The sequence below is a fragment of the Oncorhynchus masou genome, unplaced genomic scaffold (assembly GCF_036934945.1).
Source record: "Oncorhynchus masou masou isolate Uvic2021 unplaced genomic scaffold, UVic_Omas_1.1 unplaced_scaffold_3337, whole genome shotgun sequence".
NCBI lineage: Eukaryota > Metazoa > Chordata > Actinopteri > Salmoniformes > Salmonidae > Oncorhynchus > Oncorhynchus masou.
In genome coordinates this window covers 7,501-21,121 of record NW_027009750.1, presented here as the reverse complement: position 1 = coordinate 21,121, position 13,621 = coordinate 7,501, and the positions used below count along the sequence as shown (strand labels likewise).

The window sequence follows — 13,621 nt, the reverse complement described above, 5'->3', positions numbered from 1 at the left end:
TTCATACCATAACTACTACAGACTAACAGGGCTACTCTGGTTCATACCATAACTACTACAGACTAACAGGGCTACTCTGGTTCATACCATAACTACTACAGACTAACAGGACGACTCTGGTTCATACCATAACTACTACAGACTAACAGGACGACTCTGGTCATACCATAACTACTACAGACTAACAGGACTACTCTGGTTCATACCATAACTACTACAGACTAACAGGACTACTCTGGTCATCTGGTTCATACCATAACTACTACAGACTAACATGACGACTCTGGTCATCTGGTTCATACCATAACTACTACAGACTAACTGGACGACTCTGGTTCATACCATAACTACTACAGACTAACAGGACGACTCTGGTTCATACCATAACTACTACAGACTAACAGGACGACTCTGGTTCGTACCATAACTACTACAGACTAACAGGACGACTCTGGTCATACCATAACTACTACAGACTAACGGGACTACTCTGGTCATCTGGTTCATACCATAACTACTACAGACTAACAGGACGACTCTGGTTCATACCATAACTACTACAGACTAACGGGACTACTCTGGTCATCTGACTAACAGGACGTTCATACCATAACTACTACAGACTAACTGGACTACTCTGGTCATCTGGTTCATACCATAACTACTACAGACTAACGGGACTACTCTGGTCATCTGGTTCATACCATAACTACTACAGACTAACAGGACTACTCTGGTTCATACCATAACTACTACAGACTAACGGGACTACTCTGGTCATCTGGTTCATACCATAACTACTACAGACTAACAGGACGACTCTGGTTCATACCATAACTACTACAGACTAACGGGACTACTCTGGTTCATACCATAACTACTACAGACTAACGGGACTACTCTGGTTCATACCATAACTACTACAGACTAACAGGACGACTCTGGTTCATACCATAACTACTACAGACTAACAGGACTACTCTGGTCATCTGGTTCATACCATAACTACTACAGACTAACGGGACTACTCTGGTTCATACCATAACTACTACAGACTAACGGGACTACTCTGGTTCATACCATAACTACTACAGACTAACAGGACGACTCTGGTTCATACCATAACTACTACAGACTAACAGGACTACTCTGGTCATCTGGTTCATACCATAACTACTACAGACTAACAGGACGACTCTGGTTCATACCATAACTACTACAGACTAACGGGACTACTCTGGTTCATACCATAACTACTACAGACTAACAGGACGACTCTGGTTCATACCATAACTACTACAGACTAACAGGACTACTCTGGTTCATACCATAACTACTACAGACTAACAGGACGACTCTGGTTCATACCATAACTACTACAGACTAACAGGACTACTCTGGTTCATACCATAACTACTACAGACTAACAGGACTACTCTGGTTCATACCATAACTACTACAGACTAACAGGACGACTCTGGTTCATACCATAACTACTACAGACTAACAGGACTACTCTGGTTCATACCATAACTACGACAGACTAACAGGACGACTCTGGTCATCTGGTTCGTACCATAACTACTACAGACTAACAGGACGACTCTGGTTCATACCATAACTACTAACGACTAACAGGACGACTCTGGTTCATACCATAACTACTACAGACTAACAGGACGACTCTGGTTCATACCATAACTACTAACGACTAACAGGACGACTCTGGTTCATACCATAACTACTACAGACTAACAGGACGACTCTGGTCATCTGGTTCATACCATAACTACTACAGACTAACAGGACTACTCTGGTCATCTGGTTCATACCATAACTACTACAGACTAACAGGACGACTCTGGTTCATACCATAACTACTACAGACTAACAGGACTACTCTGGTCATCTGGTTCATACCATAACTACTACAGACTAACAGGACTACTCTGGTCATCTGGTTCATACCATAACTACTACAGACTAACAGGACGACTCTGGTTCATACCATAACTACTACAGACTAACATGACGACTCTGGTCCATACCATAACTACTACAGACTAACAGGACGACTCTGGTTCATACCATAACTACTACAGACTAACAGGACTACTCTGGTCATCTGGTTCATACCATAACTACTACAGACTAACAGGACTACTCTGGTTCATACCATAACTACTACAGACTAACAGGACTACTCTGGTTCATACCATAACTACTACAGACTAACGGGACTACTCTGGTTCATACCATAACTACTACAGACTAACAGGACCACTCTGGTCATCTGGTTCATACCATAACTACTACAGACTAACAGGACGACTCTGGTTCGTACCATAACTACTACAGACTAACGGGACTACTCTGGTTCATACCATAACTACTACAGACTAACAGGACTACTCTGGTTCATACCATAACTACTACAGACTAACAGGACGACTCTGGTCATCTGGTTCATACCATAACTACTACAGACTAACAGGACGACTCTGGTTCATACCATAACTACTACAGACTAACAGGACTACTCTGGTTCATACCATAACTACTACAGACTAACAGGACGACTCTGGTCCATACCATAACTACTACAGACTAACAGGACTACTCTGGTTCATACCATAACTACTACAGACTAACAGGACGACTCTGGTTCATACCATAACTACTACAGACTAACAGGACGACTCTGGTTCATACCATAACTACTACAGACTAACAGGACGACTCTGGTCCATACCATAACTACTACAGACTAACAGGACGACTCTGGTCCATACCATAACTACTACAGACTAACAGGACTACTCTGGTCATCTGGTTCATACCATAACTACTACAGACTAACAGGACTACTCTGGTTCATACCATAACTACTACAGACTAACAGGACGACTCTGGTCCATACCATAACTACTACAGACTAACAGGACTACTCTGGTTCATACCATAACTACTACAGACTAACAGGACTACTCTGGTCATCTGGTTCATACCATAACTACTACAGACTAACAGAACTACTCTGGTTCATACCATAACTACTACAGACTAACGGGACGACTCTGGTTCATACCATAACTACTACAGACTAACAGGACTACTCTGGTCATCTGGTTCATACCATAACTACTACAGACTAACAGGACGACTCTGGTTCATACCATAACTACTACAGACTAACTGGACTACTCTGGTCATCTGGTTCATACCATAACTACTACAGACTAACTGGACTACTCTGGTCATCTGGTTCATACCATAACTACTACAGACTAACTGGACTACTCTGGTTCATACCATAACTACTACAGACTAACGGGACTACTCTGGTTCATACCATAACTACTACAGACTAACAGGACTACTCTGGTTCATACCATAACTACTACAGACTAACAGGACGACTCTGGTTCATACCATAACTACTACAGACTAACAGGACGACTCTGGTTCATACCATAACTACGACAGACTAACAGGACTACTCTGGTTCATACCATAACTACTACAGACTAACAGGACGACTCTGGTTCGTACCATAACTACTACAGACTAACAGGACTACTCTGGTACATACCATAACTACTACAGACTAACAGGACGACTCTGGTCATACCATAACTACTACAGACTAACGGGACTACTCTGGTCATCTGGTTCATACCATAACTACTACAGACTAACAGGACGACTCTGGTTCATACCATAACTACTACAGACTAACGGGACTACTCTGGTCATCTGGTTCATACCATAACTACTACAGACTAACTGGACTACTCTGGTCATCTGGTTCATACCATAACTACTACAGACTAACGGGACTACTCTGGTCATCTGGTTCATACCATAACTACTACAGACTAACAGGACTACTCTGGTTCATACCATAACTACTACAGACTAACGGGACTACTCTGGTCATCTGGTTCATACCATAACTACTACAGACTAACAGGACGACTCTGGTTCATACCATAACTACTACAGACTAACGGGACTACTCTGGTTCATACCATAACTACTACAGACTAACGGGACTACTCTGGTTCATACCATAACTACTACAGACTAACAGGACGACTCTGGTTCATACCATAACTACTACAGACTAACAGGACTACTCTGGTCATCTGGTTCATACCATAACTACTACAGACTAACGGGACTACTCTGGTTCATACCATAACTACTACAGACTAACGGGACTACTCTGGTTCATACCATAACTACTACAGACTAACAGGACGACTCTGGTTCATACCATAACTACTACAGACTAACAGGACTACTCTGGTCATCTGGTTCATACCATAACTACTACAGACTAACAGGACGACTCTGGTTCATACCATAACTACTACAGACTAACAGGACGACTCTGGTTCATACCATAACTACTACAGACTAACAGGACTACTCTGGTTCATACCATAACTACTACAGACTAACAGGACTACTCTGGTTCATACCATAACTACTACAGACTAACAGGACGACTCTGGTTCGTACCATAACTACTACAGACTAACAGGACGACTCTGGTTCATACCATAACTACTACAGACTAACAGGACTACTCTGGTTCATACCATAACTACTACAGACTAACGGGACTACTCTGGTTCATACCATAACTACTACAGACTAACAGGACCACTCTGGTCATCTGGTTCATACCATAACTACTACAGACTAACAGGACGACTCTGGTTCGTACCATAACTACTACAGACTAACGGGACTACTCTGGTTCATACCATAACTACTACAGACTAACAGGACTACTCTGGTTCATACCATAACTACTACAGACTAACAGGACGACTCTGGTCATCTGGTTCATACCATAACTACTACAGACTAACAGGACGACTCTGGTTCATACCATAACTACTACAGACTAACAGGACTACTCTGGTTCATACCATAACTACTACAGACTAACAGGACGACTCTGGTTCATACCATAACTACTACAGACTAACAGGACGACTCTGGTTCATACCATAACTACTACAGACTAACAGGACGACTCTGGTTCATACCATAACTACTACAGACTAACAGGACTACTCTGGTTCATACCATAACTACTAACGACTAACAGGACGACTCTGGTTCATACCATAACTACTACAGACTAACAGGACTACTCTGGTCATCTGGTTCATACCATAACTACTACAGACTAACAGGGCTACTCTGGTCATCTGGTTCATACCATAACTACTACAGACTAACATGACGACTCTGGTCATCTGGTTCATACCATAACTACTACAGACTAACAGGACTACTCTGGTTCGTACCATAACTACTACAGACTAACAGGACGACTCTGGTTCATACCATAACTACTACAGACTAACATGACGACTCTGGTCATCTGGTTCATACCATAACTACTACAGACTAACAGGACGACTCTGGTTCATACCATAACTACTACAGACTAACAGGACTACTCTGGTCATCTGGTTCATACCATAACTACTACAGACTAACAGGACGACTCTGGTCATCTGGTTCATACCATAACTACTACAGACTAACATGACGACTCTGGTCATCTGGTTCATACCATAACTACTACAGACTAACAGGACGACTCTGGTCCATACCATAACTACTACAGACTAACAGGACGACTCTGGTCATCTGGTTCATACCATAACTACTACAGACTAACAGGACGACTCTGGTTTGTACCATAACTACTACAGACTAACAGGACTACTCTGGTTCATACCATAACTACTACAGACTAACAGAACTACTCTGGTTCATACCATAACTACTACAGACTAACAGGACTACTCTGGTTCATACCATAACTACTAACGACTAACAGGACGACTCTGGTTCATACCATAACTACTACAGACTAACAGGACGACTCTGGTCATCTGGTTCATACCATAACTACTACAGACTAACAGGACTACTCTGGTTCATACCATAACTACTACAGACTAACAGGACGACTCTGGTTCATACCATAACTACTACAGACTAACATGACGACTCTGGTCATCTGGTTCATACCATAACTACTACAGACTAACAGGACGACTCTGGTTCATACCATAACTACTACAGACTAACAGGACGACTCTGGTTCATACCATAACTACTACAGACTAACAGGACTACTCTGGTTCATACCATAACTACTACAGACTAACAGGACTACTCTGGTTCATACCATAACTACTACAGACTGACAGGACGACTCTGGTTCATACCATAACTACTACAGACTAACAGGACTACTCTGGTTCATACCATAACTACTACAGACTAACAGGACTACTCTGGTTCATACCATAACTACTACAGACTGACAGGACGACTCTGGTTCATACCATAACTACTACAGACTAACATGACGACTCTGGTTCATACCATAACTACTACAGACTAACAGGACGACTCTGGTCATCTGGTTCATACCATAACTACTACAGACTAACAGGACTACTCTGGTTCATACCATAACTACTACAGACTAACAGGACTACTCTGGTCATCTGGTTCATACCATAACTACTACAGACTAACAGGACGACTCTGGTCATCTGGTTCATACCATAACTACTACAGACTAACGGGACTACTCTGGTTCATACCATAACTACTACAGACTAACAGGACGACTCTGGTTCATACCATAACTACTACAGACTAACAGGACTACTCTGGTTCATACCATAACTACTACAGACTAACAGGACTACTCTGGTCCATACCATAACTACTACAGACTAACAGGACGACTCTGGTTCGTACCATAACTACTACAGACTAACAGGACGACTCTGGTTCATACCATAACTACTACAGACTAACGGGACGACTCTGGTCATCTGGTTCATACCATAACTACTACAGACTAACAGGACGACTCTGGTCATCTGGTTCATACCATAACTACTACAGACTAACAGGACTACTCTGGTCATCTGGTTCATACCATAACTACTACAGACTAACAGGACGACTCTGGTTCATACCATAACTACTACAGACTAACAGGACTACTCTGGTTCATACCATAACTACTACAGACTAACTGGACTACTCTGGTTCATACCATAACTACTACAGACTAACAGGACTACTCTGGTTCATACCATAACTACTACAGACTAACAGGACTACTCTGGTCATCTGGTTCATACCATAACTACTACAGACTAACAGGACGACTCTGGTTCATACCATAACTACTACAGACTAACAGGACTACTCTGGTTCATACCATAACTACTACAGACTAACTGGACTACTCTGGTTCATACCATAACTACTACAGACTAACAGGACTACTCTGGTTCATACCATAACTACTACAGACTAACAGGACTACTCTGGTCATCTGGTTCATACCATAACTACTACAGACTAACAGGACGACTCTGGTTCATACCATAACTACTACAGACTAACAGGACTACTCTGGTTCATACCATAACTACTACAGACTAACAGGACTACTCTGGTTCATACCATAACTACTACAGACTAACAGGACTACTCTGGTTCATACCATAACTACTACAGACTAACAGGACTACTCTGGTCATCTGGTTCATACCATAACTACTACAGACTAACAGGACGACTCTGGTTCATACCATAACTACTACAGACTAACAGGACTACTCTGGTTCATACCATAACTACTACAGACTAACAGGACTACTCTGGTCATCTGGTTCATACCATAACTACTACAGACTAACAGGACGACTCTGGTTCATACCATAACTACTACAGACTAACAGGACTACTCTGGTCATCTGGTTCATACCATAACTACTACAGACTAACAGGACTACTCTGGTTCGTACCATAACTACTACAGACTAACAGGACGACTCTGGTTCATACCATAACTACTACAGACTAACAGGACGACTCTGGTTCATACCATAACTACTACAGACTAACAGGACTACTCTGGTTCATACCATAACTACTACAGACTAACAGGACTACTCTGGTTCATACCATAACTACTACAGACTAACAGGACTACTCTGGTTCGTACCATAACTACTACAGACTAACAGGACTACTCTGGTCATCTGGTTCATACCATAACTACTACAGACTAACAGGACTACTCTGGTTCATACCATAACTACTACAGACTAACAGGACGACTCTGGTTCGTACCATAACTACTACAGACTAACAGGACGACTCTGGTTCATACCATAACTACTACAGACTAACGGGACTACTCTGGTTCATACCATAACTACTACAGACTAACAGGACTACTCTGGTCATCTGGTTCATACCATAACTACTACAGACTAACAGGACTACTCTGGTCATCTGGTTCATACCATAACTACTACAGACTAACAGGACTACTCTGGTTCATACCATAACTACTACAGACTAACAGGACTACTCTGGTTCATACCATAACTACTACAGACTAACAGGACGACTCTGGTTCATACCATAACTACTACAGACTAACAGGACTACTCTGGTTCATACCATAACTACTACAGACTAACAGGACTACTCTGGTTCATACCATAACTACTACAGACTAACAGGACTACTCTGGTTCATACCATAACTACTACAGACTAACAGGACGACTCTGGTCATCTGGTTCATACCATAACTACTACAGACTAACAGGACTACTCTGGTTCATACCATAACTACTACAGGCTAACAGGACTACTCTGGTCATCTGGTTCATACCATAACTACTACAGACTAACAGGACGACTCTGGTCATCTGGTTCGTACCATAACTACTACAGACTAACAGGACTACTCTGGTTCATACCATAACTACTACAGACTAACAGGACGACTCTGGTTCATACCATAACTACTACAGACTAACAGGACTACTCTGGTTCATACCATAACTACTACAGACTAACAGGACGACTCTGGTTCATACCATAACTACTACAGACTAACAGGACGACTCTGGTCATCTGGTTCATACCATAACTACTACAGACTAACAGGACGACTCTGGTCATCTGGTTCATACCATAACTACTACAGACTAACAGGACTACTCTGGTTCATACCATAACTACTACAGACTAACAGGACTACTCTGGTTCATACCATAACTACTACAGACTAACAGGACTACTCTGGTTCATACCATAACTACTACAGACTAACAGGACTACTCTGGTTCATACCATAACTACTACAGACTAACAGGACGACTCTGGTCATCTGGTTCATACCATAACTACTACAGACTAACAGGACTACTCTGGTCATCTGGTTCGTACCATAACTACTACAGACTAACAGGACGACTCTGGTTCATACCATAACTACTACAGACTAACAGGACTACTCTGGTTCATACCATAACTACTACAGACTAACAGGACGACTCTGGTTCGTACCATAACTACTACAGACTAACAGGACTACTCTGGTCATCTGGTTCATACCATAACTACTACAGACTAACTGGACTACTCTGGTTCATACCATAACTACTACAGACTAACAGGACGACTCTGGTTCATACCATAACTACTACAGACTAACAGGACTACTCTGGTTCATACCATAACTACTACAGACTAACAGGACTACTCTGGTCATCTGGTTCATACCATAACTACTACAGACTAACAGGACTACTCTGGTCATCTGGTTCATACCATAACTACTACAGACTAACAGGACTACTCTGGTTCATACCATAACTACTACAGACTAACAGGACTACTCTGGTTCATACCATAACTACTACAGACTAACAGGACTACTCTGGTTCATACCATAACTACTACAGACTAACAGGACGACTCTGGTTCATACCATAACTACTACAGACTGACAGGACGACTCTGGTCATCTGGTTCGTACCATAACTACTACAGACTAACAGGACTACTCTGGTTCATACCATAACTACTACAGACTAACAGGACGACTCTGGTCATCTGGTTCATACCATAACTACTACAGACTAACAGGACTACTCTGGTCATCTGGTTCATACCATAACTACTACAGACTAACAGGACTACTCTGGTCATCTGGTTCATACCATAACTACTACAGACTAACAGGACTACTCTGGTTCATACCATAACTACTACAGACTAACAGGACGACTCTGGTCATCTGGTTCATACCATAACTACTACAGACTAACAGGACTACTCTGGTTCATACCATAACTACTACAGACTAACAGGACTACTCTGGTTCATACCATAACTACTACAGATTAACAGAACTACTCTGGTTCACACCATAACTACTACAGACTAACAGGACGACTCTGGTTCATACCATAACTACTACAGACTAACAGGACGACTCTGTTCATCTGGTTCGTACCATAACTACTACAGACTAACAGGACGACTCTGGTTCATACCATAACTACTACAGACTAACAGGACTACTCTGGTTCATACCATAACTACTACAGACTAACAGGACTACTCTGGTTCATACCATAACTACTACAGACTACCAGGACGACTCTGGTTCATACCATAACTACTACAGACTAACAGGACTACTCTGGTCATCTGGTTCATACCATAACTACTACAGACTAACAGGACTACTCTGGTTCATACCATAACTACTACAGACTGACAGGACTACTCTGGTTCATACCATAACTACTACAGACTAACAGGACTACTCTGGTTCATACCATAACTACTACAGACTAACAGGACTACTCTGGTTCATACCATAACTACTACAGACTAACAGGACGACTCTGGTTCATACCATAACTACTAAAGACTAACAGGACTACTCTGGTTCATACCATAACTACTACAGACTAACAGGACTACTCTGGTTCATACTATAACTACTACAGACTAACATGACGACTCTGGTTCATACCATAACTACTACAGACTAACAGGACTACTCTGGTTCATACCATAACTACTACAGACTAACGGGACTACTCTGGTTCATACCATAACTACTACAGACTAACAGGACTACTCTGGTCATCTGGTTCATACCATAACTACTACAGACTAACAGGACTACTCTGGTTCATACCATAACTACTACAGACTAACAGGACTACTCTGGTCATCTGGTTCATACCATAACTACTACAGACTAACAGGACTACTCTGGTTCATACCATAACTACTACAGACTAACATGACGACTCTGGTTCATACCATAACTACTACAGACTAACAGGACTACTCTGGTTCATACCATAACTACTACAGACTAACGGGACTACTCTGGTTCATACCATAACTACTACAGACTAACAGGACTACTCTGGTTCATACCATAACTACTACAGACTAACAGGACTACTCTGGTTCATACCATAACTACTACAGACTAACAGGACGACTCTGGTCATCTGGTTCATACCATAACTACTACAGACTAACAGGACTACTCTGGTCATCTGGTTCATACCATAACTACTACAGACTAACAGGACTACTCTGGTTCATACCATAACTACTACAGACTAACAGGACTACTCTGGTTCATACCATAACTACTACAGACTAACAGGACGACTCTGGTTCATACCATAACTACTACAGACTAACAGGACTACTCTGGTTCATACCATAACTACTACAGACTAACAGGACTACTCTGGTCATCTGGTTCATACCATAACTACTACAGACTAACAGGACTACTCTGGTCATCTGGTTCTCTGTATACCATAACTACTACAGACTAACAGGACTACTCTGGTTCATACCATAACTACTACAGACTAACAGGACGACTCTGGTCATCTGGTTCGTACCATAACTACTACAGACTAACAGGACTACTCTGGTTCATACCATAACTACTACAGACTAACAGGACGACTCTGGTTCATACCATAACTACTACAGACTAACAGGACTACTCTGGTTCATACCATAACTACTACAGACTGACAGGACTACTCTGGTCATCTGGTTCATACCATAACTACTACAGACTAACAGGACTACTCTGGTCATCTGGTTCATACCATAACTACTACAGACTAACAGGACTACTCTGGTTCATACCATAACTACTACAGACTAACAGGACTACTCTGGTTCATACCATAACTACTACAGACTAACAGGACTACTCTGGTTCATACCATAACTACTACAGACTAACAGGACTACTCTGGTTCATACCATAACTACTACAGACTAACAGGACTACTCTGGTTCATACCATAACTACTACAGACTAACAGGACGACTCTGGTTCATACCATAACTACTACAGACTGACAGGACTACTCTGGTTCATACCATAACTACTACAGACTAACAGGACTACTCTGGTTCATACCATAACTACTACAGACTAACAGGACTACTCTGGTCATCTGGTTCATACCATAACTACTACAGACTAACAGGACGACTCTGGTCATCTGGTTCATACCATAACTACTACAGACTAACAGGACTACTCTGGTTCATACCATAACTACTACAGACTAACAGGACGACTCTGGTTCATACCATAACTACTACAGACTAACAGGACTACTCTGGTTCATACCATAACTACTACAGACTAACAGGACTACTCTGGTTCATACCATAACTACTACAGACTAACAGGACTACTCTGGTCATCTGGTTCATACCATAACTACTACAGACTAACAGGACGACTCTGGTTCATACCATAACTACTACAGACTAACAGGACGACTCTGGTCATCTGGTTCATACCATAACTACTACAGACTAACAGGGCTACTCTGGTTCATACCATAACTACTACAGACTAACAGGACTACTCTGGTTAGTTAAGTGCCAGTGTCCTTTTTAATGAACCAAAGCCTGACTGTCAGTTGTGTCTGTTTCATGTTTTAATTGATTCAACATGTTTACTACTGTGTACTATTAACAGGTCTTGGTGTTAACGGCCTGTGTCCGTGTCCCGTGTCCGTCTCTGTGTAGGTTGATGGAAGGTTTGAAAGGAGGTGAGGAACTGACAGTCGACCAGCTCAGTGTAGAACTGAAGACTCTGGCTAAGAAGACCAGCAACACTAAATACAGAGATGTTATGAAGATTATACGACTGGCCCTCAGCGGACTACAGGTAGGAGAGAGACTGGCCCTCAGACTACAGGTAGGAGAGAGACTGGCCCTCAGTGGACTACAGGTAGGAGAGAGACTGGCCCTCAGTGGACTACAGGTAGGAGAGAGACTGGCCCTCAGACTACAGGTAGGAGAGAGACTGGCCCTCAGTGGACTACAGGTAGGAGAGAGACTGGCCCTCAGTGGACTACAGGTAGGAGAGAGACTGGCCCTCAGTGGACTACAGGTAGGAGAGAGACTGGCCCTCAGACTACAGGTAGGAGAGAGACTGGCCCTCGGACTACAGGTAGGAGAGAGACTGGCCCTCGGACTACAGGTAGGAGAGAGACTGGCCCTCGGACTACAGGTAGGAGAGAGACTGGCCCTCAGTGGACTACAGGTAGGAGAGAGACTGGCCCTCAGACTACAGGTAGGAGAGAGACTGGCCCTCAGACTACAGGTAGGAGAGAGACTGGCCCTCAGACTACAGGTAGGAGAGAGACTGGCCCTCAGACTACAGGTAGGAGAGA

General features: G+C 42.5%; 1 protein-coding gene across 1 annotated transcript in view; it reads left to right on the top strand.

Moving 5' to 3' along the window:
* LOC135534384 (nondiscriminating glutamyl-tRNA synthetase EARS2, mitochondrial-like) overlaps positions 1 to 13,621 on the top strand; it is a gene marked incomplete at its 5' end in the record, with an annotated part of 38,968 nt that overhangs the window by 19,112 nt on the left and 6,235 nt on the right. Inside the window, 1 exon segment of the mRNA XM_064961401.1 lies at positions 12,972 to 13,113. Coding sequence (XP_064817473.1) covers positions 12,972 to 13,113 — 142 coding nt within the window.